Source organism: Oreochromis niloticus, linkage group LG15 (genome assembly GCF_001858045.2).
Source record: "Oreochromis niloticus isolate F11D_XX linkage group LG15, O_niloticus_UMD_NMBU, whole genome shotgun sequence".
NCBI lineage: Eukaryota > Metazoa > Chordata > Actinopteri > Cichliformes > Cichlidae > Oreochromis > Oreochromis niloticus.
The window spans coordinates 9,925,053-9,952,253 of NC_031980.2; the positions used below are offsets into that span (position 1 = coordinate 9,925,053).

General features: G+C 44.8%; 1 protein-coding gene across 2 annotated transcripts in view; it reads left to right on the top strand.

The window, feature by feature from the left end:
• Positions 1-27,201, top strand: part of LOC100693540 (prospero homeobox protein 1) — a 49,707-nt gene that overhangs the window by 12,796 nt on the left and 9,710 nt on the right. The window contains exons 4-5 of one of the 2 annotated variants that reach the window (XM_025899148.1): positions 1,514-1,708; positions 13,279-13,460. In XM_025899148.1, coding sequence (XP_025754933.1) covers positions 1,514-1,708; positions 13,279-13,460 — 377 coding nt within the window. Of the gene's footprint in view, positions 1-1,513; positions 1,709-13,278; positions 18,203-27,201 lie in introns of those variants that run through there. The other variant, XM_025899149.1, reaches the window with a different exon arrangement.

Sequence of the window (27,201 nt, forward strand, 5' to 3'; positions counted from 1 at the left end):
TTGTCCGACAGCACTGACCTGCACCCATCCTCCTCTCTTGCAACCCTCCCCTCCACCCCATTTATGCTCACCCTGCACTTTAGGACAGCCGCCATGCCACCCCTCCTCTCTGCACACACCCTCCTAAACCCCTGCCAAACAATGTCGAGCGGACTTATTCTTTTCCACTCCGCCATTATGTCATCCGCTGATCATTCCAGAAAGGCACGGCCCACTCCTTTAGCCCTGTTCCACCTTGGTGCGACTGTTTCACCTCCTCTGATTCCCCAACTTTTCTGCCCGTTTGGTTCCTCCCATTTTCGTGCGCTTGCGTGTGTTTGACTGCCATCCCAGATTACAGAGTGTGTGTGTTTGTGTGTCTGTGTTGTCGAACAATGGCCAGAGTCTAATCTCCATGTCAAAACCGCTCTGCCTCCCCAGCGAGCAGTCCGCTCAGCGTTTAGTAGCGTTTTGTCCTTCTATTCTTCAAGCACCACAGAAAGAGCAGAGGGGAGGGAGGAGTGAAGGCCTGTGAGTGTGCGTGCGTATGTGTGTGTGTGTATTTTTGTGTGTGTGAACAAGGATGTGGGCGATGGTTTAGGGGTACAAGCTTTCCAAAATTTTGAGCTCAAGCAGTTTCAAGGAGTCTGAGGAGCGAAGCAAAAATGTTCTGTGTGTGTGTTTCTAGGAATTAAATTACAACTTTGAGTGCAACATTTTATGGTTAGGCAACTATCCTGAGCCCCTGGTGTCCTTATCTAGTTGTATGGATGTTTAGACAGTGTGTTTTCACTGATGAGGCCAGCCGGAAAAAAGAGCTGGGAGACCCGCAGAGCTTCTTAATAGGTTTACCTCGCCCTATTGAATCCAGCCGAGCGGCACAGATCAGATAGCCACAGCGCTTATCTCTGTCTTTCTCCCTCCTTTCCTTCTTTCTTTGCTCTTTTTCTTCTCCTTTCTTCCTGTGCGGGAGGTGCGGAAAGGGGAGGAGGATCAGAGTGTAATTGGTGAATGGGGTTAAGTACATGTTTGAGCCCCCCGCGGGCCAGGGCGCTTCAGATGATGACTTAATCGTTTTTCTGGTCAATTATGTGTTTGCGGTCTCACCCCCTCTGTTCCACCTCTCCCTCCACTCTCAGGGTTATGATAGGGGGGAGGTCTGCTCCCAGCGGGGAAGATGAACCACAGCCACACACATACACTCTCTTCCACCCCCTCTTTTCTCGCCTTGCCCCCCTCACGGCTTGCTGTCTTACTTAATATCTCTATTATCTTCCCTCACTCCATAACTCGGGTTTCTCGCCACCTCAGATCACGCTTCAGCTCTCGTATATGAAAAGACACTGTGTCATCCTTACACTTCTTCTCCCCTCATGCTCAAATCCAGCGGCTTAATTAGGTCTACAGAAGACAGCCTTGTCTTTGTAAAGTTTGCACGAGGCGTATTTGCATATTCCAAAATGTCTTTGAATTGAATTTCACGTGAAACAGTCTTCCTAAAACGTGCTAAACCCTCCCTCATCTCTGATTCCAGTTTAACCGCTGCATAACCTCCCAGCTGATAAAGTGGTTCAGCAACTTCCGGGAGTTCTACTACATTCAGATGGAGAAGTTTGCCCGGCAGGCCATCAATGACGGAGTCACCGGAGCAGAGGAGATGAGCGTCAGCCGAGACTGCGAGCTCTTCCGAGCCCTCAACATGCACTACAACAAGGCCAACGACTTTGAGGTAAACACCGGCCAGGTTTCAGCGATTCTGTGCACGCCACACCGTAACAACTGCACATGCTCCTAAGAAGGAACTGAGTGCACATGCCGCCCTTATGAGCAGAAAAAAAAAAACTGCTGAATTTCACCTGATACCTGGTGATGTAGGCGGGTACTGTGACACCGTGTCCTCTCTGACACTGTCTCACTGCAACTGTCCTCAATGCTGAATTCAAGTCTCTTATACATCCTGTGACACTGTGCTGTAATGCACAGTATAAGGTAGCTTTTGCGCCATCACATAAAGCCCAGAGTGTTTTTGTTTGTGACGGTGCATTTTCTCAGGGTTTGTGTGAAGGGAAAGTTCAGAATCACCAGATCAGAAGATCCGTGTTTTTCACTCCAGTCTACGTGAGAAGCTCTCATCTAATGAGGAAGAAGCCTCCCTGACAACTTACCAGTTTTGCATTTATCGTTGTTAATTTCCTCTCGGGAGGGTGCCTGTGTGTGTGTCTGCAGGTTTGTTTCTGAAAAACAACATTTTACTTCCCCGTATTCATTTACCTGTCACTGTGGCGTGACGTTTATGTGTGTATCTTCCAGCGTATTGCAATCATAAATTCTCAGCAGGCAACTTCACCTTTAATGTGTTTCATTTCTCTCACTTCTCCTTTTGCCTACCTTCGTGTGTGTGTGGTGGTGTGCGTGTGTGTCTGTGTGTGTATGATGTTTCAGGATCACCCGTACTCTCTCAATGTCAGCTGACAAAAGACCTTTTAAAAGCTTGTTTTAAGATGGCCCTGAAGAGAGTTGGATTTGGGTGTGTGTGTGTATGTGTGTGTGTGTGTGTGTATGCAGGTGAGCACTCATGTTTGTGTATTTGTTATAGAGAGACTGAGCCTGTGTATGCGTGGGTTTTGTTGTTGCTGCATTTCCCAGTGTCCTGTTCACCTCGAAGGGTACAGCCGTCCCTTGGACCGGCCTGGCATGCTGGCAAAGCACTTCTCCAGCGTGTGTGTGTGTGTGTGTGTGTGTGTGTGTGTGTGTGTGTGTGTGTGTGTGTGTGTGTGTGTCACTTTGAGGGGGGAAAAATCTCACTGTTATCAAGGTTAAGCGTCCTACTGTTTTAGTGAGGGGAAGGGGAGAGAAAAAGAGGAAGAGGGGGGTAAGGGGGAAGAGGGAGATGGATAGATAGGGGATAGAGGGTGAGAGCTTGGAGACAAAGGAGAAAGCGATGAAGGGAGGGAGGGAAAAAGGGAATTGAGGGGCGAATGGAAAGGGGAGAAAGAAGGGTAGAAGGAGAGATGGGGGGGAAAGAGAGATGACGTGCAGGAGCGAAGTGCCCTTGCGAGCAGTGGGAGTTTTGCAAGCGCTCACATTTAAAGTGCCTCACTCTCTTTCTCTGTGTTTCCGTCTATCTCTCTCTGTCATTATTTGTCCACTGGGGCTCTTCTATGTGCACCCAAACACACACACACACATGCAGTTCCCCACATCCATCTTCAACTCTCTTAAGGGAGGCTTTGAAAGAGTGTGGCAGGCACTTGTATATATGAGGTCTTAATATGGCAAAAGGCCATCAGAGCAAAACAGAAAGAAAGTCCTTCTATCCAACTGCTCGTGAGGAGCGCAGAAATTATTGCGTGAGTCAGTAAAACTCAGGTCTAAACTAAAACAACAGCAGCCCTTTACCTACTCTGACAGGAGAATGGTAAGGATTTTATTTTATTTTATATCTTTATTGTGTTCTAATCATTAAAGGGGTTTTTTTTCCTTAAATTTGAGATTTTCCATAAGACTGCTTCAGCTTTCATATCAAATTATGCTCTCCCTGTGAGCAATCACCTGACACCCCTAACAGGAAATGGAAGTCCCTTTTGGGAAATGAGCTACCAAAAAATACCCCACTCCAGAAAATTGCTGGGTGTACAGTCAGGCCGACATTATCAGTCAGAAATCAAAGACCTCTTCCAGAGATCTTTTAAAACATGCTCTATGCAGAATGATATATTAATTATATAGTTGCTCATATGTGGACTGCACATTAATACTACTAATGGCTTAAACTAGTAAAGGTTGGCTGAAGATGGAGTTTAAATTTCAAGTAGGTTTGGCTTTTTGGCCTTTAATGTAAGTACATTTGAATAATGTAACTAAGTGAACCTGTAAACACACACAGCGTACGAGCTCACACTACAAACGGCGCCATACTTCACTGCGAAACAAACGAAATGACATTCTTGGATAGGTTCGCGTGACTCACGTAATCTCTATGACTAGAGTTTGCAAATCCTAAAAAACTATGCACGCAACATCCAGTGAATATCCCGTACTTGCCCAAACAGCGTTCACATGCTACCCCCCCCCGACAAAACCCCTTGTTTCTGAAACATAAATTAGATGAGGCACCTTTTAGACAAGACTATCATTCTTCTCCTGGAACCAGGAAGTTACTGTTGAACCAGGCTTAAGGGGAACAGCCTATTTGCATACATAAATGTAAAAATTTGCAAGAAGACAGACAGAGAGGAAAAGAGTGAGAGAGGCCAGGTGAATAAGTCTTCTGTTGGCCGAGGAGTTGCAGCGGTGGAGGAGGGTGGGAAGGTGTTTTGCATATTAAGGTTTTTTTTTTTTTTTTTTTCGCTGGGCAGGTGTCTGAGAGATACAGGAGCTGATTAGAGTTTAGCACAAGGAAAATTTGCCCAGCCATGCAAATTCTAACCCCCCTGACAAACCAACCGCCTTGGTGAGCACGAAGACTCTGCGTGCAAGAGTGTTAGTGTGTGGCTTTCGGTGCACATGTGTGGGTGTTATTAATGTGTGTGTGTGTGTGTGTGTGTGTGTGTGTGTGTGTGTGTGTGTGTGAGTGTGAGTGCGTGGGTTGTGTGTTTTTTGCTTTTTGATGTTTGTGTGGGAATGATGTGTTTGTGTGTATTACATATGTGTGCGGACACATTTGTTATGTTTTTTTTTTTCCCGTCTTATGTGTGTGTGTGTATGAGTGTAAGTGTGAGTGTGTGTGTGTGAGTCATAGAGGTAATGTGGAGATGGAAATGTACTGGATGTGTATCAGGATGCCCCCAAGGCCCTTTTCTGTGGATCTCTCCCCTTTCTCCTCCACCTCCTCCTCCTCTTCCTCCCCTACCTGCCTGCACCACCACTTGAAACAGGAGCCTACGCAGATTCAGCAAGCGCACACACACACACACTCAAACACACACACTGAGTTTTCCCTTTGCCAGATTCTGCATCATCAAAGTTCCATCCACCTTGGTGGCGTCTTTGGAATGAATATGTCCTCTGTTTCAGTGATCGCACACTGAAACACACATTAACACACACACACACACACACACACGTCTGTGGCCTTTCTTGTTTGATGCTAATCTGCTCTGTCACTGTGCTGGCCTAAAACGCTCCCCATCTCCCTCCCAGCTTCTCTTTTGTCGCGATTGTTTCCCCTTTTCCTTTCATATCCCTCCTCCCTCATTCCCTCTCGTCGTTCTCTCTTCCTTCTGTTCCCTCCCTCCTTTCATTCTTTCATCCTTCTTTTTTGCATGTCTTCCGTTATCCCCCAACCCCCACCCCCCTTCGCTTTTTTTCCCCCCTATTAGGAAGTTTTAATGGCATAATTGTCACATTCCTTCTGGCAGAATGAACACCAGCAGTAATTAAAGAGCTTGCCGTTAATTATCTAGACCCCGGCTCTACTTTCCTCTTTTCTCAAACCCCCCTCCTGATCCCCTCTCTTCTTCTCTTTCTTCTCCGCTTCTCATTCGCTCTGTCCATCGCCATCAAAGTCTTCCGAAACACACCCGGCCTCCCAAAGCCTTGACTTTGAGCGAGCAGCGCTTTCATGTGAGGACTCAAGTGAAAATTCTCACTTAGTGTCCTTTTTCTTTTTACTCTGCAGCCCCTCTGCCTGTCTTTGAACCTCCAATGACAACACACATCATCTTTCATAAGACAGGAATGTGTGTGACCTGGTAATGGGTTAGAGACAGCAGGGGGAGAGAGAGAGAGTTTGAGGGTCTCATAAAGAGGCAGTTTTATGATGGCTCTGGGAAACTCTCAGATTTCCATAAGGCAGCTTAGGCCAAGTTTTCTCTGTCAGTGACCACTCCTCCCACAGAGGGCACACACACATACACACACCTGGGCGCTTAAAGAGGAAGTCCCTGTGATCTCTATGTGAGAGGGAGGTACCAGCAAAGGCGGTGAGAAGCCCTCGTCTGCATACACACACCCGGGTATCATGTGTCCTCCCTTATCAGCTGCTCTTTTTTCTATTGCAAAGATGTTTCACTCCTTTTCTCTCTCTTCCCCTTTTGTCCATCTGTCATCTCTCTATATGAATTGATAAAAATCCTGCCATGGAGATTCTCTGCTGTGTTTTTATTTGTTTCTTAAAGCAAAAGGGACAAAACTTTCTTTAGTCCATCCTCTTCTTCATTTCCCCAACTTCTCCTCCCAGTGTCTCCCTCCTTCCCGTGCTCTCAGTGTCTCTCCAACTCTCCATCCATTACCAGAGCCACAGAGAGCTGAGAGCAGATGCTGTCTGTCCAACCGCCGTGCCCCATAGCATTGTGTGCTTCACCTCTCCTTCCCCCCGCTCTCCCTCGTTCCTCCTCTTCACGTCCCTCTCGGGGCTCCATTTGTTCTCCACCAAGAGAAGCTAATGTCTGTTTTCTCCTCCTCCTGCCGCCGCTGTTGCTTATCCCCTCCCCGTCTTGCACTCCTTCATTCCTGGCCCCCTTTTTTTCCCCTATTCCGTCACCTCATACGGTGTGCTTGTGTGTGTCTGTGGGGCTCGGGGGTGGGATGGGGTGGCATTGACCGCGTTTGACCTCAGGGAATTTGAGGTGAAAAGGTCAGAGCCACTGCATTGGATGCACAGTGACGCAAACAAGTATAAACATACATAAGTACCTAAAAACACACGCTTTCACACAGGTGTAGCGCTTGTACTCAAACGGCTCTAGGGTTCTCTTTGAAAAGCGATTGAAGACAAAAGGAGGTAGAAGATGGAGCACGAGAGATGAGAAGCTGGCGGTATAGATTTAGGTTCAGACCTGCCAAAAATACAACCAGTACAATTTGCCAGTGGGTTTATGTCAACAGCACACATGCACACACACCTCCCATCGCCCTCTTCTCTCCCCTATCTTGTCTACACAGTATCTACTTTGGTTTTCTTTCCTGCCTATTAAAATCTCACCTCTCCTCCTGAACATTTAAATCTGCAGAGCAATGCGTCACGCGCAGCGGCAATACGTAAAATAATCCACTCATCTTGTGTGAACATATTCATGAATATGTTTGCCTTTTGCTTTTCACAGAGATGATGAAAAGCCTTCGAGTTAAGGCAACGATGCTGACCTGAGGGCGGGAAATGTCTTGCGTTGTGCAATCATATTTATTGTTTTAATAAACATGAACTGAGTCAGAGATAGACCGTCGTAGATTCGGGCTGAGATAAATAAGACTGTGAGATGTAATAACTTGGTGATGATAACAGGCTCGAAAGGTCTGTTTTCCAAAGTTTTGCCATCCTAGAATTAGGGATATTACACTGCCATGTCAGTGGAATTGAGGTGGAAGGAATTTTGTTTGTAAAATGAAGCTCAAAAATAAGCATCTCCCCAAAAAGCAACACCTTTACTTATCTTTTGGATAATCTGTTTGTCAATTCCTCACTTCGACTCTACTTTCAATACTTCTTACAAGCTGGTAAGATACCACTGAAAAAGAAGTGAAGACATTTGTTGTTCTGGTGCTAATTGTTCAAAGTGAGACTTCAAGATTACTGTTCCCAGGTGGTATCTGCTGGCAGGAGTAAGCATATCTACAAAATGGATCTTACTCTAACAAACCTTCAGATATCAGCCCACACCTTCACTGAACCGCCACTTCAAACTTTTCTCATGACTTTTTAATTTTTTTCTTACGGACAAGACTTGGAGAAAGAAAAGAATAGAGCGTGTGATCATCTGCTTCTCGCTGAATAGCTTGGGGCTATTAAGGACCCCCGTTTGACACACCCTGACAGGTCTTTTCTTCACTGTGAAGGCTGTGTGTGTGTGTTTGCATGTATGTGTGCGTGCATATATGTGATTTACAGATTTATTCAGTGTTCCGATTAAATGACCGGAGCTGCGTGTAGAGCCTGGGGCAACAGGGGTAGCAAGGAATCACTTAAAGAACTACATGATCCCTTTGCTCCTTTTTCACCTGCTCGCGCACACAGACACACACACACACACACACACACACACACACATCTTGTTGTGCTAGCTTGCTTTTTCCAACAGCGCACACCCACCTCATCCTCCTCTTCCTCTCTTCTTCTCCCCTCTGCTCCCTCCTTCTTTCGCTCCTCCTTCTGTCCCTGGTCACCTTGTGAGGGGCAGCCTGCTCTGTGGCACAGCTGCTGATTATGTCATTATTTCTGGACCATTTTGGTCTCCCTTGGTGTGTGTGTGTGTGTGTGTGTGTGTGTGTGTGTGTGTGTGTGTGTGTGTTGTGTGTGTGTGTGTGTGTGTGAGAGAGAGAGAGAGAGAGAGAGACTAATGAAGCGTGGCAAAGGGACGCATGCCAAAATGACCAGGGCGTGCATCAGAGCTGCAGATGTGTCAAAGCAACCCCCCAATATCTTACACACACACACACACACACACACACACACACTCATGCTTCCCCCACTGATGCCAGACGCTCCCTCCTTCAATCCAATCTGCAGTTTATTATTTTTCTTTCGTCTCCTGCCATCTTGCTCCTTCACTTGCCCTTCCATTCCATCTACTCCTATCCGTCCATCCATCTTCTATCCTCCCTCCTTCGCCGCACCTCCTTGCGCTCCATCCTTTATTGTTTGCCCACCCACCCACCCACCCAACACCCTCCTTCCTCCTACCCTTCTATTCTTCCTCTCCCTCCCTCCCCCTCTTCTCCTCCTCTCCAGATGTCCTGTTCCTATCTTCCAGACTCCCTTGCTCCTTTCTTTCCCTTCTGCCTCCTGCGCTCTCAGTCTCTCAAAGCTGAGCTGACTTCCTGACCTCAGGAGGCCCTGTTACAGCGCTCAGTGACCCCCCCCCCCCCCCTCCAGATTGGCTTCTCTCACTCATGCAAGCTGAGTCGATGAATTTTTAAGTCTCCAGACACGGGACAAACTGTGATTTCAGAGCTCCCCTGCTGTTAGCAGCTATTCTTTGTACACACCATGTTTTGTCGATTGTAGCCTTCAAACAATTCACAATTTCTAGAAACTGAAGGGACAGCAGGAGGAGAGGAAAGAAAAATTCCCATTGTGGATGGGATAGGAGAGCGACTTCATCAGTGTCTTTGACCCTGGCATGCCCTTGACTCATCAGCAGAGGTGCACCTTGAGAAAAGTCCATGTGACGCTTATGCTCGTGTCCACATAGGCACACCAGACAGCAAGATATACACACACATGTATGCATGACAGACCCTCAAGGCTCCCTGTTCTCAAGGCTATCAGTGGAGTGAGGGTGGCTGATGTTTGCTCAGCTTTGAGGCCCATTTCCCGTCCCAGCAGTCTCCTAAACGCTGGCGCAAACCTCTCCAATGAGAGATGTCAAGAATGAAATTGTATTTTGGACAATGTTGCGAAAATGAAGAAAAAATATAACTACGGATCTTCTGTGACGTTACCCTTTCTTTTCCCGATTGGTCGGATTCTTCAGCCGTGGCACAGTCTTATCGGAGGGAAAGAGGGGAGGCTGTGGGGGCAAGCGTGGTGAGGGGTAGGAAGAGAGGGGACATGGGTTGTGTTTGTCCAAAATGACAGTGTGGACCAAGGGCTTATCAAGGCCTTTGTAGATTATTGATTGGAGCAGATATGTGAGGCACGGGAGGCTTATGGGCCAGTGCATGTTCGAGGTTTGCAAACCTCTGGCTTGACTCACTCAAATGTCAGTTTCAGCTCTTGTTTTCAGACCCTTTACTGTGTGCAAACTTTAGATTACTTAAGACACGGGTACCACAAAAATACTTATTGCATATCAGAGTCAGATAACCCCCCATCTGTGGCATTGAGTGCGCTACAAAATCTATAAATTCCACGTCTCACAAACACAAACACAGTGACCAAAAAAGCATGGGAAGTGTTGGTATTCCCAGGCTGAGTTGGGGTTAGGAATTAACCTGGCTTGCAGCGAGGGCTTATGTTAGTGTCCCTGCATTTCATCCTTCAAGGCAAAAGCTTGCTAGAACACTCACTCACACTTACACACACACACACAAACACACACATACAGCCTTATCTTCCAGGGTCTTGTCTTGTTTGGCTAACACTGTGCAAATAGAAGGTGCAATACATCTCCTGACAGTTCCCAAAAGCAAAGGGGAGAAACACGTTGGTCAAACAAACAGCCAACCCTGAGTCACCGAGAGAGAAGAGATTTCTCAGGCTTTACCGAAACACATGCGAAAGACACAGGCCCGTGCACGCGCACACACACACACTTACAGACTTGCACGCAGAGTGTGTAACAGTAGCCTTTATTTTGAGGGCTTGGGCCTCTGGCTACCTTTTTAAACGTTTGTCTAAGCAGTCTTAAGATGAGGGCTGCTGCTGGAGTGAATAGCTCCCAGCAAGCCGTCCACAGGCTCCTATTGTCCTCCGTCATATTTTATTATCTCATCAAAAAGCAGGAAATCCGATTCCCTCTCTCTGAAAAAGAGCTTATCCTTCTGTCTCAAAGCAACCTGTCACGAGTGAGAGAGAGATGGACAGAATGGGGAGAGAGTGTCGTGAGGGAGAGGGGGCAGCCATTGAAAAAGACTGATTTACCGCCTTAGTGCTATCAACCCTACTTTCCTTTTTCTTCCACCCTCCCTTTCTCCTTGATTAGAAGGCCCCCTAACACCGAGCACAATGTAAATGTCAGGGTATTGCAGCTTTATCATCTTTGCCGATTCTTTCCACCCCTTTTCCCACTCCGTCTTCCGCTTTTCATATTGTGTTACACAGGGCGAGAGCATTCATTTTCATGAGAGCTCTTTATTGGTTGTTTTTTGAACGCTTTGCCGCTGCCTGCCGCACGCATTCGCCAGCCGAAATTCAACATGAGCAAGACAAGAAAGTTTACCCCTTCCTTGTTTTGCTAGTCCACATTAAAGGCATCACGTTTAAGCTTTCTTTTTTACTCCACTTTTTAAAAATGGACCAAAAGTCAAAGAGAAAAGGTTCGTTTTCAGATTTAGCCTGCTTAGCAATAGATTCACTCTCAGTCACCTTGTTTGCCTTTTCCAGGCGTCACTCCTCACACACACACACACACACACGCAACTCCACATCCTTCCCTCGCCACCACTTCGCTGCCTCTTTCCATCCATCCCTCTCTCCTCCCTCTCTCTTTGTACATCTGTCCTTTAATTTTGGGCTCTGCTGAGAAGTTGTTAAAAAGCCCTATGAAATATGTATGAAGGATTGTGAGCCACGCGATTGGCCCCATTTACCGGACAGCCGAGCGAATGAACGGCCACACTGGATAATCCCCCACAATGCCTCTGGAACAAAGGCCCAACAGCTGACCCTAGAGAGACAGAGAAAGATGAAGAGGGAGGGGGGCAGTGAGGCGGGTTGGGGGGGGGGGGAGGGGGGGGGGTAGAATGGGACAAGGTGGAGGGGGGTGCAAACAGTTTAGGCTCACTGCTGGTCAGGAGGAAGCTCAGTCACACACACACACACACACACACACACAACTCACATGTACTCACAAAACAAAGGCTTGTGGGACAGGAATAACTCCCTTGTTCTGTTGCGCCGCTCTCTCTCCTTAGACTCTTCTCGGCCCCTCCTTCTCTCACCATCTCTCCCTCCCTCCCGTTCTCACTCTCTCAGTCAAGAGGATCTGAAATACCAATACCCTTTTCTCCTTGACATTGCTTTCTCCTTGCAGTCAGCATTTTGCTGTCCTTTTATAGTCAAAACGTCAGGAGAAATTCCATGCAGGAATATTCTTAGTAATGCGGCACTCCCTGCATCTAACACCAGGGCGCTACGCGGCACCGGCCCGTTAGCGAGGTCTTTCGGGAAAAGTGCACGCGGGCACACACACACACACACTTACTGTAGCTGGCCTCAGAGCGGGGTCATTGTGCCAGTATTCCGTGAACGACAAGCAGCCCAAACAACGAATTATATCCACTTTTATCCCACCAGACGGGAATTCAATATTTGGGGAATTGGGTTATCTTTCGTTTTTTTCCTTTCCCTCTCTCTCTCTCTGTCAAACACACACAGACACACAGTGCACAAGCTCCTTATTCACAACTCACCTTTTCACTTGAGTAGTGGACAGACACACACACACCAACCAGACACACAGGCATCTTAGCCTCCATTCATCACCCCGAGGGGGGTTGGTAGCTGTCCCATGTGTGTTTAAGTGCATATGTGTGTGTGGCTGAAGAGGCCTGTCGGTGTGTGTGGGTCCTTGTCCATCGGTGTGTGTGTTCCAGTGGCCACTAACCTTGCTGTGTCCTGACACTCCTGATGAGTATCTGCAGGACACTGGAGGAGAGGAGTGGAGTGCGCACTGTCAGGCATTTGGGCAGGCTGCTGCTGTATGTGTGTGAGACAATATGTGTTTGTGTGTGTGAGCATCGAGGGAGGCGGGCAGGCAGACAGTCAGCATTATCCAAGCAGGTGACCCCTGAAGGCTGCGTCGCCCTGGAGCTCTGAGTCGAGGAAAGAGACTCAGCCAAATACACCAGGGTAGCCGGCGCGTGAGTGTGTATGTGTGTGTGCGTGCGTGCAGCGAGCATTATGTAGAGCTCTGTCACAGTACAGGATGTGTCATCTCCTTGGCACAAGGAGGTGTGTCCGCTGGTGTGTGTGCTCACACCAGCATAAGCGTGTGTGTCTGTGTGTGACAGAGTGTTGGCTTGGGGGAAGGTGTCACAGATCTTTGCCAGACTAATCATCTCCATGGTGTCGGTGAGCGCTGCTGTCAGGGACACTAAAGAGGCAGCGTGTCTCCCCGTTCCCAAAGCATTTAGTACTTCCTCTTTCGCCAGCACCTCTCTGTCGCTCTTCAGCTCCGCTCTCTTGTTTGGTCGCAGATTTACAGTGGGACTCATAAACATGTCACGCCCGCCACGCTGCTGGTGGAGGGTGGGGGGAAGTGGGAGGTGTGAGAAACCTGAGAATTCGCAAGAAGTGACTTTTCTCAGGCCAACACCTCAACCGGCATTTAAGGAAGTAGCGACTCAAGAGACAGGAGATTTATGGTTTTACATCCACTTTGAAAATATGAACATATTCTACAACTGGGGGGCGAAGACTGTCGCTGTTTGGGAAAGTTGGTTTGGGTTTTGGCAGTCGGTTAAGTTTCGTTCCCATTTTCCTCAGTATTCAGTGGTCGAAACACTTTTCGGTTTGCATTATAACGAAGTGCCTTAAAATCAAACCACTACAACGGTGCTTTTGTGTCCAGTGACATAAAGGACGCAAACTTTGCAGTGAGACTTAAAATACCTTAAAATAGGATTTCCTTCACTGCCTGTGTACTCCTCACATCTGTTTACACAATTGCTCATTCCTTCCTTTCTGTGTTCATGAAGGTCCCTGATCGTTTCCTGGAGGTGGCAGAAATCACACTGCGAGAGTTCTTCAATGCCATCGTGGCCGGCAAAGACGTGGACCCGTCCTGGAAGAAGGCCATCTACAAGGTCATCTGCAAACTGGACAGCGAGGTCCCAGAGATCTTTAAGTCCCCAAACTGTCTCCAAGAGCTTCTACATGAGTAAATTTCACCTCCTCCTCCTCTTCCTCCTTGCTTATCGCTTTGCGCTTTCTTTGTTTTTCTGATTTCATAGAATTTCAAAATTATATTATGATTTGTTTTTTTCCCTTTTCTTCAATTTTACTTTTGATTTCCTGTTTTTTTTTCTTGTTTGTTTGTTTTTATTTTTTTTTGGATGTATGAAAGTTATGGAGTAGCATTCCCAATCTAAAGCCCCTTGTGGCAGTTCCTAAATGACCTAGCTATTGTGTTCTTGTTCTTATATTATGCTGGTTATTATATGTTTTGTTTTTCTAAGACTCTGAATTGACGAGGCTCTGATCTTATTGGGTGTTTTTATTTTTATTTTCTTGGACCGTGTGAACACTCTGTTTGGCCTGTTCTGTGATCAACACTAACGGCGCCCTCCATGTGTGGAAAGAGTTCCCGAGTTCCCATTTATACCGCTAAGAACATAGGCTGGGTTCCCTGAAGACTTGACTCGTGGCACCCACGGAGGCCCCTCCAATTCAGGGGGTATCCATGTGAACTGCCCCACTCTAACCCCCTCCCTCCCAAAAACGAAGTGGGTGCCTAATAGACTGTGCTATTGAAGATGTCCCTAACAGGGCAGGCACATGCACACATGCACACATGCACACAAAAAGCAAGGCCTAGTGAGGTTGTTGACTGGACTAAAACTGGACTTTTGGTACTGGTCTGTGAGACTTGGACCAGTTTCAAATAGCTACTGAGCTCTACCATTTTTTTTTTTTTTTTTGAAGTGTGTTTTCCCTGGAAATAGGGGCATTGTGTTTATTGGGTGTACATTATTATTTTGATTACTATTCTTATTGTTGTTGTTTATGATTATTATTTGTCACTACTGCTTGCTGAAGATTGGCACTTCAAGATTTGTTTGTCCCTTGATGCCGTTGCTGAAAGAAATAAATTATTGCTATTAATATTATTCCAAAAGATTTTTAGATTCTGAAGTATTTCCCCCCTCCTCCACCTCCCTCATTCCCCATTTTCCTTCTCCTTACTCACTTCCCTCAGTTTGTTCATCACTGAAGTGGACTTTGGTTTTGTTTTGTTTGTTTCGCTGTTTGGTTGCTGGGGCAACTTTGCTGGATTTGGATTTTATTCCAGGGAATTTATTAGAGTGGGCTTCTCTATTCGCCTGTAGTGACAAGCTCATCCTGCACAGGATCGGTCCAGTAATGATGCTAAAAGTAACCAACATAGGCTAAAGAAACATGAGGTAAATAAGAAGTATTTGGAAAAAGTGTGTTTTCTTGATTTATTATAGCTGTTCTATAAAAAATAAAGCTACATTTTCTTGTAGTTGTTCCACCTTTGAAAACTAATCCGCTCCCCCTTAAAGAGCACTTGTTCATCTAATAACACAATATTTTTCTACGTCTGTGTTCTGAATTAGTGAACATACATAATAAGTGCGAGTTTGATCTTTTTTTTTTTGTTTTTAATTTTTATAGTACTAAACAGCTCACGTGAAAGAAGTTAACATATTTACACTGCTGGCTCTTAATGTGGTTAGCTTATATATGGTGTAAATGGCATTATGAAGTTACTTTAATAGCAGTCGATACTTGAATATATCAAAACCTGAAGTACCGGTTTGTTACCTGAACAGACATGAAGATAAAAGGAATCTATTGAGGCTGATAAACAGCCGTTTATTAATTCTGCCTCAAGTAGAACTTACCCTGGCGACGACCACACACACACACACACACACTGACAATGCTCCTTCCCTCTATGTTCACCTGCTGCTGAGTGATTTAGCTTCTCTCTCAGTGCAACAATATGAGGTTAGAGGTGAGGACTCTCCCCCAGGGGGTAGACGGAGAAGCTCTCAGCACTACAAAGACCAGGGACAAAGGCGCAGAGTAAGGAGCAACATGCACCTGAAGCCCTCTGCTCTGTCCTGCCGTCCCACACCGGCAGCTTTTAAGACCCAAAGTGTGTCTCTGTTCAAGCCACTGTGCCCAGTTTGTTAAACGGCATTCCTTTCACTTTTACCTGAGGTTCTAATCCCAAATTTTTTCACTTGAGCTGAACTTCTATATGTACTGTTTTTGATTTGTTTTTTACTTTCACCCATCCTCTCAGGCTGTTAAGATTTTACGAAGCAGTTAGTAAGTATTAGATGCCCTTTTTGAAGAGGTAAGTTTGAAGCAATGAGTGGACTTTGATATTTTGCTTGGTGCGTGCGAGCTAGCTGGTGATCTCACCTTGCGACATTGGCTTATAGTGTGTCTGTGTGTGCGGCACAAAAGATCAAAAGGGGCAGGTTGCTTAACCTGCTGACTTGTCTAAGCGAGACAAAAGGCCTGACAAAAGAAGGCAGAGAAAGACAGAGAGCTACTCCCTTCATTATGTCCCCCTTCTCCTCCCCGGACAGTGTTCTTCTTAAGATCCGGAGCCCTGAGAGAGCGAGCGGCGCACATTTCTCACTGAAGGATGGGCTAGGCCCTGCATGTCTCAGTCTCAAAGCACCAGCCAAGGGCTCTAAAGCGCCACAGACAAAGGATAAAGAAAGGAAAGGACACTTTTATCTGATGCGCAGATTATTATCGTTCCACGCCCTCTCCCTTCCTGCAACTCCACCCTAAACTTAAAGAGTTCCTGCGTCTAAAAAGATTAATTCAGGATAATGAAGAACTTGTGTGCAAAAAAGAAAAAAGGAAAAAAAAAAGAATAAATAAATAAAATAAGGATTAGCAAGACCTTAACGCCGTTGAGAATATTTTTGTCAGGTTTCGTTTTCTGGGGTCGTTTAATTTTTAGGATAACATTATTGAAATGCATATATAGCCTTTTTTTATAATTGTAAAGTATAAATCTATGGGAAAAAATATATAGTGGAAGTTCTTTGAAAGGCACTGTTAGAAACTGTTTCATAAAAGAAATCTTGAGGGTATTTTTAGTGACAGTTTTGTTGCAATCTGTATTCTGAATGAGTTGTTGGTAGATTAGGAGCAATAGTAGTAGGTTTTTTGCAGGTTTTGTGACCAGTTTTTCCTTTTGGTTTCTTTACCTTTTTTTGTATTGTGCTGAATGGCTGTCTTCTGGAGATCAAAAAAAGAAAAGAAAAATAAACTTGGAATACCTTTTCAGAGTATGAAATATTGTTGTTGCTGCTGTAAATACTGTCAGGATGAAACAAAGAATAGCTGTACAGAGTTTTTTTTTTCTATTATCACTCAGAGTGCTAGAGAGGGGTGAGTGGTTAAAAAAGGAAAAAAAAGAGACTTCACCCACTCTCCAACTGGACTCATAAGCACTCTTCTGAAATATCCACAGAGGAGTGGGGTATTTTTTTGTTGTTGTTGTTTTTTCCCCCCCTCTGCCATGCCTTTAACGGGAAACGGTTTCCCATCGGCAGTGCCCTTGAAGTTGCACCAGCATTCATTTCTTTAATTTTCCGAACAGAACGATGCATCAGACGAGCGGTGGGGTAACGGTGATGTCACAGCGCGGCCCGTTGGCAGCCTGTGCGCTTTGTGTCATCCAAAAAAACAAGGGCAGATTTCCGCCAACGTAGCTCTAGATTTGACCCAAGAGACAGGAACTCATTGTCATCAGAAGACTAGTGCCATCCATGGATGGGGAACACTGTACAGTGACAGATTAAAGGGAAAAAAAACAGACTGCAGATTGAAGGGGAAAAAAAGCGATTTGTACCCCCTTTTCACTGGGTTTAAAAGTTGATGAAAGTTTGGAATTTTGTGGAATTTCTGTATGCTTTGCAGTACACGTGCATGTGTGTGTGTGTGTGTGTGCACTGTATATGACTGCGTGTGTCTGCGTGAGAGAAAAGACCGATTATGAGAACCTGTGAACCAGTGTGTGACACAATTCTCAACACTGTGGCCCCTCCCCCACCCCTGGGAGTACCATCCTGACATGTAAATGACTCTCATTAAGCGTTGGCAACATGTGTTTGGTGTGTGCGCATGTGTGTGTGTGTGTGTTGAGATAATTTCCTCTGATCTGTTTTCTGACCTGTTTGAAAGAGGTTTTTGTTTCTCGATGCTTTCAGTAGTAATTCCTTTTTTATTATTATCACATTGCTCCTCTTTTATTGTAAATATCAATGACGTGGACTTACAGTGATAAATACTGCCTTTGTATAACTTTAGCAATATGTTATGTAAATAATGTTTTGTTGATGCTTTTTGTATGACATTATTATTCAATTCTAGTGCAGTAATTCCAACTGGAACAGCCATGTTTTTCGGATACAGTCTGAATAGTTACACAGGTTGTAAAAATAAAACTCATGACATGGCTGCTTTTTTTTTTTTTCCTGTTATCGGTGTCTATTTGTCTTGCAGATTTTGTGTAATTTATTGGTTTAATTTATCCTAATTTATTTGATGTCGTTTCATTTTGTTTTTTCAAACAGGGAAGGCTGTACTGCATTTGAATAAGTAGAACCAACTTAAAAGATTTTACACTTTATCGAATTTACAATTTCAAAAAAGAAAAAAAGTTAAATTGACCGAAAAGATGAGTGGAGATCTTGGCAGCTACGTGAAACTGGATGGTTAAAACAAACAAAAAAAAACTGGATTTGACGGGGCAGAGGGTGGACTTGAAAGCTGAAACTAGTTTGAAGCAGTTTTGTATTTTCTCTTGAGATTTTTTCCCTTGTATTGCTTTGGCCCAGCCCAAAAACAACCAGTAGTCAAATTGCCTTTCGTGCCTTCACCCTCTATGAACTGAATGTATGTGCAGTATATATGCAAGCTTGTGCAAAATGAATAAAAAATTGAAATAAAAATGAAAAAGAGAGTGAAAAGTGGCAGCTGTTTGTGGTTTGTTGTGTGCGTTTGTGTTTAAAGCATGGGGAAAAAATCTGACTTTATAAAGATATCTATACTTATAAATATACATGAATGCTGTAAAAGCTGGTGCTTTCAGTGAAAAACATACTAGCAGAAATCTATTTTGTTCCGCTAGCAAGCATTAAAAAAAAGAATCATGGAAATCGAAATAATCAAATGATCAATTTAGAAGTGCTGTGGTAATTTCAGTTAGTTTCTGTATAAGCTGATGGGTGTGTAAAGCAGTTTATTGGGTTTCTGTGGCCAAAAAGCGATAGGGTTCAGCTAGTAATGGCCATAGTTGAGAGTTCTGTAATGACTAATCAGCTTCAGGGTAGCTTTTAAAATTGGAATGTAACAAATTCCTTTAACCACATGAAAAAAGGGATAGGAAAACTGCAACAAATGGGGTATCTTGTCAAAAAAGACAAAAATAATAGAAGAGTAGAAGAAGAATAACGGTATGATAACAGTCAAATCTTTTTTAGAGTAAAAAAATGTTACAGATTATTAAGGTACACCGTTTCATGCTGGGTAATCTGTCAGTACTTTACTGTAATTTCATGGTGAATGGTATTCGCTTGAAATTTCCTACCTTGCTTCCCAGCTTTTTTGGTTATCAAAGGATCATTGATGACAGTGCAATTTATTCTGTCCTGTTTGAGTGAATCAGAGCTGTCCTGCTTGCAGAGTGATCATTAATTAGGAGTTTGGCTGCAGAGAACCGTCCTCCCATCATAGTTTCTCTACAGGCTCCGGAGACAACTGCAGGTGCTGCCTCATCAGGCTAAATGCAACAATCGAGCACGGGCGCATACACACAGTGAAGTATTCTCCTCATTAGAAAAACGGGTTGCAGGAAATAATTAAAGGATTTATGAAAGACTTTGTAAAGTGGGAAAAGGGGGATTATAAATGTTTAGAAAACAGTCTGAGGACCGAGCAAAGAGACAAACCTCTTGAAAGTGAATTCACAACTGAAGCTGAGGAGTCGTCGTTTTCATTATTAATCTGTGGTTATTGTCTTTGTCACGCTTTTTTTAGTAGTGAGAAATGCTGTGAAGCAGTTGCGTTTCTACCAATCGGCTAACAATCCAAAAGAAATGAAGAAGCAACGCATCAATGCCTTGTGTGTGTTTTTATTCAAAAATGTGTCACCATTAATGTTCATTATTTGTCCATCAGGCAATTATACATGTAATCGTTGCAGTTTTAACCAATAAATCATGTGCGTGTGTGCGTGTTTCTTCAAATTATAATAACGATTGGCCACAAAAAAGAGACGCTGATCAAAAATCATTTTAAAAGAAGATGCATGACTCATCCCGTTATATTTTCCCTATTTGTCAGTTTTCTAAAAATATGTGCTTGTGAGTTTAGGAATCACTTACGAAGAACGTGGGACTATTTTTTTTTAAGGCACGGTTCGTTCTCTCTGTATCATTTTGCTTTTTTCTTATGGTGACCTCGGTTGTGCTCTCCACCACGCCTGCCCGTTGCTGTTCCTTTTCTTCCTTTGTTCTTGCCTGACTGCTTTTCACTCTTTTTGCTTTGATGCTCATTTTTGGAGTTGCTTCTTTTGTGTCTTTCTTGCTTGCTTGCTTTTATTCTTTTCTCTCTCTCTCTCTCTCTCGTGTTCTTTTTTTCCCTCTCGTCCTCTGCCTGCCTCCCTGCGCTCGCCTTAACCGGAGGCTACAGCTCCTTAGGTTGGGCTGAGACAGCATCTTTGTACAACACCGACCGTCTGCTCTGTAATCAAATACCATCTGTCGCTACATCTGAAGACTCACTCTCTCGCTTCCTCCACCGCGCACACACACAAGCTCGCACGCAGGCACATGCACACACACCACATCTGTGCTTCCTACTCTTGAACATTGTGTGTGCACCTGTGTGTGTGTGTATGCGTGCGTGCATGGTTTATGTACAGTGACCCGTGTACTTACAATCATTCCACCTGATTCATTCTTGGCCTGCAGAGAGGAAGCCACTAGAGTCACTTTCCCTGCTTCCTGTTTTTTCCACTGACCCTGCTGAGGGTTCAAAGGTCATTGTCTTCAGGTATCCATGTTTGTTCTGTGTGTCAGCAAGACCTTGGCTGCCGTATCACACAGGAGATAGTGGACTTTAGCTCCTCAGTCTTAGATCAACGGCCCACTATCTCAAAGGCTGCCAGCCTTTCCCAATGTTTGTCCAATGTTTGTCCCTGCTCCGGCACACAAAACGTTGACACGGTCCCCAAGGTCCCTATCCAAGTCCCTCCTCCCTTCGTGATCACTTGTTATCACACACACTCAGGTTCAAGAACATTTTCCATTTAGTTAAGAGTGTTGTTTTAAGCTGGAAAGGCTTCCTTTAAGCTTTCATCATGCATTTAGTCTAAAAGTGTGTTTTACAGCTCGGTGGCAGCGAGGGATTTACAGCACGCCGACCCAACAACAAATAGAAGAACTTTTAGTAAATATTACCACACACAAGAGCTGACGTAATTCCCCATACTGGGGAACCTTTGTGATGAAGAAACACAAGGACTTAGGATTTCATTTCGATTTCTTCTCTGTGCAGTCCTCCTACTAATGACCAAATGAGCTGTCCACTCTTTGAAACATTTTGACACCTACTCCTGCAAAATGACTGCGGGCTAAAAGCCTGAATCGTAGAATAATTCCGTCTTTATACAGATAATGGACATTTGCCCGCATTTGTGCATCACCTTTTCTTGCTCATCTGTACTTTTATTTGATTATTGGACCTATAATTAAACAGAAAAAATGATTCGGGTTTAATCTGAAACCATGAAAAACGATTTCCGCAGCGCACAGATTGATGGATTCATTCTGCATGTGTTGGTGATTTAACACTGGATTTCAGCTATTGTCGATGGAGCAGCGCACCAGTCTGCTCCAGAGCCACTGGCAGAATCTGGGATTAACTCTGGGCTGCCCACATTTGGCACCAGTGATGGGGACACCTAGTGGTTAGTATGCACAGCTTAGACTCACTGATTTTTTTTAAACATGTCCTATCTTGTCCCTATTTGCGTGCTTCTGTTTATTCTTCATTAACTTATTTCTTCAATTCTTCTGCTTTCATTTTTCCTCCATGTGTGCAAATTTGTTTGTGCAATTGGAAGATTCCAGTTGGGCAGCTCATTGTGGCCTCTTTTTCCTCCCAGTCTCTCTCTCTTTCTCTCTCTCTCTCTCCCTGGAAGGCTTGAACGCAACTGGAGCCTCGGAGGCTCAAGAGAGGAGCCTGGGAAAGAAGGAACAAAGGGCCGTCCATCTGCAGCTATCACCACTCTGCACTTCCTCTCCTCTCTCTCTCTCTCTCCCCCTGTTCTTCCCTCCCTCGGTTACCCTCTCTTCCCTCTCCCCACTGGCCAGCGCCCCAAATTAAGACTTCAGACAAGAAAATGGGCTCAATAAAAAAGGGAGAGAAAGCGACAGAAAGAGAGAAAGAAGGAAGTCCGTAACAAGCCAAGAGGAGCAAAGCGACAAAGCCTCTGTTGTTGGATGGCAGGGCCCCACTGTCGCTCTGCGAGGAACTGTCACTGTGTCAACTTGGACCTCTTGTTGCGAGGAGCACAAACACAAACCATCAAGAACGAGCGCACAAAACACACAACCCACCGACAGAAAACATGCTGCGGAGGACACTACGCGCGTGCTTCCATACCCACAGAATAAAAAATAAATAAATAAAAAGGCTGCACAAAGATATGGGATGTAAACTCAGAGACATGCATGCACAGAAAACATGCCAAGCACATACTGATCATCCAAATTAGTATAGACAGTGTAGGTGAGAAGACAGCAACTGTGAATCCCCGCAGCACCCCTTCATTTTAGCTGCCAAGAAATGTCACAGGGGGCGAAGTGAGAAGGGAGGGACTTCCCTGAAAACTGAAAGAAAAGTGAATGTTTGTGAATGCGTGCACATGTGAGAACATGTGCTAAAAGTAGCCAGTTGAAAAGAAAAAGAAATTTTTATATATAAAACATATCAGCCCACTGAAGACACCCACCAAGGCCTTGAGGATGAGGTGGGTGTCCCAAGGGCAAACACCTGTTAACAGGTTTTATGAAGCACGCACACACAAACACCTAACCTTGGTAGAGTTCTCAAATAACGATGAAAGACTCCCTTTTATATGTTTTTCTTAATTAAGAAGCTCTTTAATCACTTAAAGAAGATACGTTCACAGGGAGTGTGTTTGTGTGTACATAACTGTGCATTGGGGGCAGAGATAGAAGCTGAACTGGTTTGGCTTCTTCCAGGCTAAACTGGGTCTAGTGGGTCCAAGACAGATGGCACTCGGGGCAAAGCCAGTCTGGGATCTCTCGCTCTCTCTCTCTCTCTCACTCGCTCTGTCTCTCTCTCCATCACTCCCTCATACACACACAAACACACATCTCTTTTAATAGCCATTATTGGCATCCTTTGCCTCTTCCAGATCCCTGAAACAGAAATCACAGAGCCCCATTATATTTCCTTTTGACCCATTTGGCAAGATGATGGGAGCATCGAGTGCTGGATTAAATGGAAAGCAGTTTATAATCCAGTAATTCTAATGTTTTAATTACTTAGATGAACAGGAGGTGTTTGAGCAAAGGCTAATCTCTGAGACATAAGGGTGAGAGAGAGAGAGAGGCAGAGAGAGAGAGAGAGAGAGCGAGAGAGGGTGGGGGGGAAGATTTGTCTTATTCTTTGTAATGCACACATAGGCTTGCTTATGGAATATTAGCTGCGTATTAAAGTTCATCACCTGTTATCAACGCAGATTAAAAGATTCACAGACTTTATAATTGACATTAAGGTGAGCCCACCAGGGCTGAGGTGCGAAACCATTATCACGCTTGAATATCGCAGTGCATTCGCACACAGTGTACGTGGTTCTAGTTTTACGTTTCTAAACTACATTCACAAGTGTTTTGACTTGAGATCTGCTGTATCTTGAGCGACACCCATAGCTGTAACTGATCCCACAATTGTCTTTGATAGCCACCCCTCCTGTCAATCAAGCAGCAGGACAAAGGCTGCTAAAGCAAGGCTGATGACCTCATGCCTGGGGTCTGCTCCATACCGAAGGGGTCTTAACACCGTACAACTTGCCTTTTGTGTCTGGAGCCATTTTTCAGTACTGAGAATCGACATGCAGTATCTCTTGGGGTTCGGGATGCATGCACATACACACCCACACACACACACATGCGCCAACACACATCCCCTTGATCCATGGGCTGGAGCATTGAGCCAGGAGTGAGCCTTAAGACAAGGAGTGACAACCGGGACAGCTGCAAGGGTTGGAAGCCAATCTTATTCCAATCCCCCCTTCACCCATCCCCGCTACCCCCAACCGCCACCACACACACACACACACACCGTTCCACAACCACAGCCTCCAGCCAGCCAAACAAGCCATTGTTTCTGGCGAGGGCCTGTGGTATTTCATTTGTCATGAAATGGATACGGACACGGGATGACCATGAGGCTCTTTCTCCAAAAAAGAAACTGCTACCGCTACTGCTGCTGCTATGGCTGCTGAGCACCGACTGCAAACTCACCTCATCCTTAACCTTCTAGTGCAGTTTGCCCCAAGCACCTTGCTATGAACTATTAATAAACCTGCTTTTTCCAAGGTAGAAAGGTAGGGAGGGGGCGGTCCGAATGGTATTGTTTTCCAAAGGAGCATAAGAAGAACGAAAAAGAGATAGCGTGTGGGAGGGAGGGTGGTCAGATTATGTGGCAATGTGTTTTTGTCATCGTTTATAATCTTCACTTTCTCAGGTTTCTGAGCAGACTTTAGACAGGTTAGGCTTGTGAGCCAGGTAGATCATCAAGGTCCTGGTCAGCTGTTGTCAGTCACTGCTTAGGATGAGTTTGGTTCTGTGGGTATTATGGCAGAGGGGCAATATCAGCCCCCAAATAATTGGCCAACCTTTACACGTTCACATGGCTGCTTGAGTCTAAGCTGCTAGCACATGCCACATCCCAGAGAAACTTTCAGCACGTAGTTAAGAGCAAAAGCAGGATCTGACAGCTGAACTTCTCCAGGCATGTATGAAATCAGCAAAGATGCTATGATGTTCATCACCATTGCAGTTCCTTCACCTTTAGGTTTCCATGTCCAAAAGAGTTCATGGACATTAAAACAATACCCCTCTATCTCCGTCAAGGGCATTCCTTGGCACAACAATAGGACCATACCCTTCCATATTTTCCTTTCCTCCCCTCCCTCCTCATTCTCCAGCCCCTCCATCAAAGAGCATTCCAGCTCCAGAGCCCCCTAAGCCCTTCACTCTGGGCCTGTCCATGTGACACGGCACGCAGACAGTCATCTTTAAGAATTGATTCACTCTGGTATCCAAAGCTAGGGAGCTTGGCTGCCAAGATACCCAGCATAGGCGCCACTCATGGGGTCCAGGTACACAACAGCTGCTCCCCAACAATAAAGGCAAAAAATGGAAGGCACTTAGGGAGAAGATGCAGCCCTAACCTCTATCCCAAGCCTGAACTGGTCACCTTGAGCCAGTTGTTGCCTGCCAGCCTTCTGAGACGACAAACCAGAGTACAACTTTGAGATGAAGTTAGTGGAAGGGGGATGAATATTGAAAGGCATATACAATTCACAAGAGCGACGAGAGAGAGGGCAAAAGAGGGAAGGAGAAATATTTTTATTTCCTTGGAAGAAGTGCAAAGTGACAGCTGTGCAACCAAGATTGCACCGTGACACATGGAACACCATAAATAAGACAATGGCATGTTGTTTTCTTCTGAGGCACATCGTCTCGCTCGGAGGTCAAGTGAAGGAGATGCCAGCCCATTCCAGAAACCTCACACACATTATGCACAAGTAGAAGTAACCTCAGGAATGTCATGATACTACAGATATAGATCACAAATCATGCGGAAGGAGACAGGTGAGATATTACCTCACCTGAAGTGTTTCCATAAACTCCAGTGTACCAAAGCCTTGGGAAGTAGCATCACTCTTCAATCAGGTCCTGACCCACACATACTTTGATTTATGATCATACGATCTAGCACATCATCCATCATAAATAAGGGAGATTAGGTGAATAGACTGAGGCTGTGGATACAACAATTCCAGCTTTAAAGATGATGTATTGTAACTGCGCAGTCTCGAAAACTACAGCAGCAAATTAAAGGATCAGTTTTCTGTATATTAAGGAGCAGAGCAAAGGTGAAGACAGAGAAAGAGGAAGTTTAAGACAACAAAAGGAAGAGAGACAGACAAGGACAGAGGGGAACTTGGCACCGGCAGCCTTCCTGCTGAAACGGAAAGGCAGAAGAGGAAAAGCAAGAGCAGTGGAGAGTCGGGGAGAGAGGGGAATTTGCCAAAGCAGCTCGGGAGGGCCCTCATTACGATATTAAACAAGATTTAATAAGTGAGAGTGATTTGATGAGGTGATTATCCTGGCCCATTAATCAAGCAGGCTTCTAGCCTCGCTGTAATATGGCCCATCTTTCCGCATGTACCAAAGCCTCTTTAGATGCTGAGCTCCTTACTGTACTAACGCCGCTTCAGAAACACCACCAGCCTGGCAGGGAAAAAAAAGGCATATTACGTCTCATCTCTCAAGCCTCTGGGTATTTTTGAGACTCGCTCATCCCTCCACCTCCCCATCCGCGCTTCTGGTGCATCTGATAAATTGAACTCCTTAACATGTGGGTCAGAAAGTAAAGTCTTATCAGAGGAAGCTAAGAGTGATAACTGGCAATGATAACGAAAAGGCATCTGTTGGCTTTAAGGCTTTTGGTTTGAGAACAGAAGTTTTACGGACTCCATTGGATTGCTGGGTTTTGTAAAGAGGTAGGGGCTTCGAGTACGCGTATACGTGTGTGTGGATGGGCTGATTCATAGAATGCTTCTCGGGAAAATAAAGTAAAACTTCCATGAGAACATGAGAGAGCAAGCACAGTCCACTGTGTATTTGCAAGTAGATCACAAAAAAAAACTAATGTGACCTTGTAGAACTTGCAAAACACAACTTTTGGAGGCACTGCAGTTTCCCAAACCCCAAGAAAGTCAATTTCCAAAAGCATGTGTTTAGGATTGACCTTCAAAAACCCAGTGATATAAAAACAAACCCCAAAAAATTGTATTCTTAAATTTGAGGCTAAAAATCACTCAACATTCAGACAAGGGTTGATATAAAAAACACTGACCGAACACTGATCTGGGCTGAGATCAATGACCGGTCAGTCAGCCTCATGTAGGTCTGATTACATATTACTTACTGGATGTGCACCGCAGGCAAACCAGCACAAGAAAATAACACTGTAGCACTCACAGCTACAACACTAACACTAACGCTAGTATGTAGTTCGCCAAAGTAAGGCACAGAGGGAAAAGCACGAAAACATTTCTACAAGACCTAATGAGGTCCATTAGGTTTAAATCACCATCATCCAGTCGAACATGGATATTACAAAAAAAAAGCTGATAAAGTGAAAAATGGATCAAAGCAATTACAAAGAAAATTATGGAAATAAGTGAAAAAAAAAAGAGTTGATATCCTGTTATCTGATGATTTTTAAACATACTGGAAAATGATGCAAGTTCCTGACTTTTTTTTAACTTATGGTCAAAACCTCTTTCAGTGCCACAAACTGCAGGAAATAATGCACAAACAGAGAAAACAGCTTAAATTCACACGATGAGGTCTGTTTTCAGTGCACTGCCTGCTAATTGGAAATCTGACTCATGCATTTAAAATGTCTAAACACCACCTTTATAATGCATTTCAGTTATGTTTGTGCGCTACTGAGCAGCTGCCTCAAGTTGAAGATGAGGGTGAATACAATTTACAGGCTGCACCTATTTCATGATGTACGTCTCCAAAGCGCATTTGGGAAAAGTAACATCCTACTTCTCTAAGCCT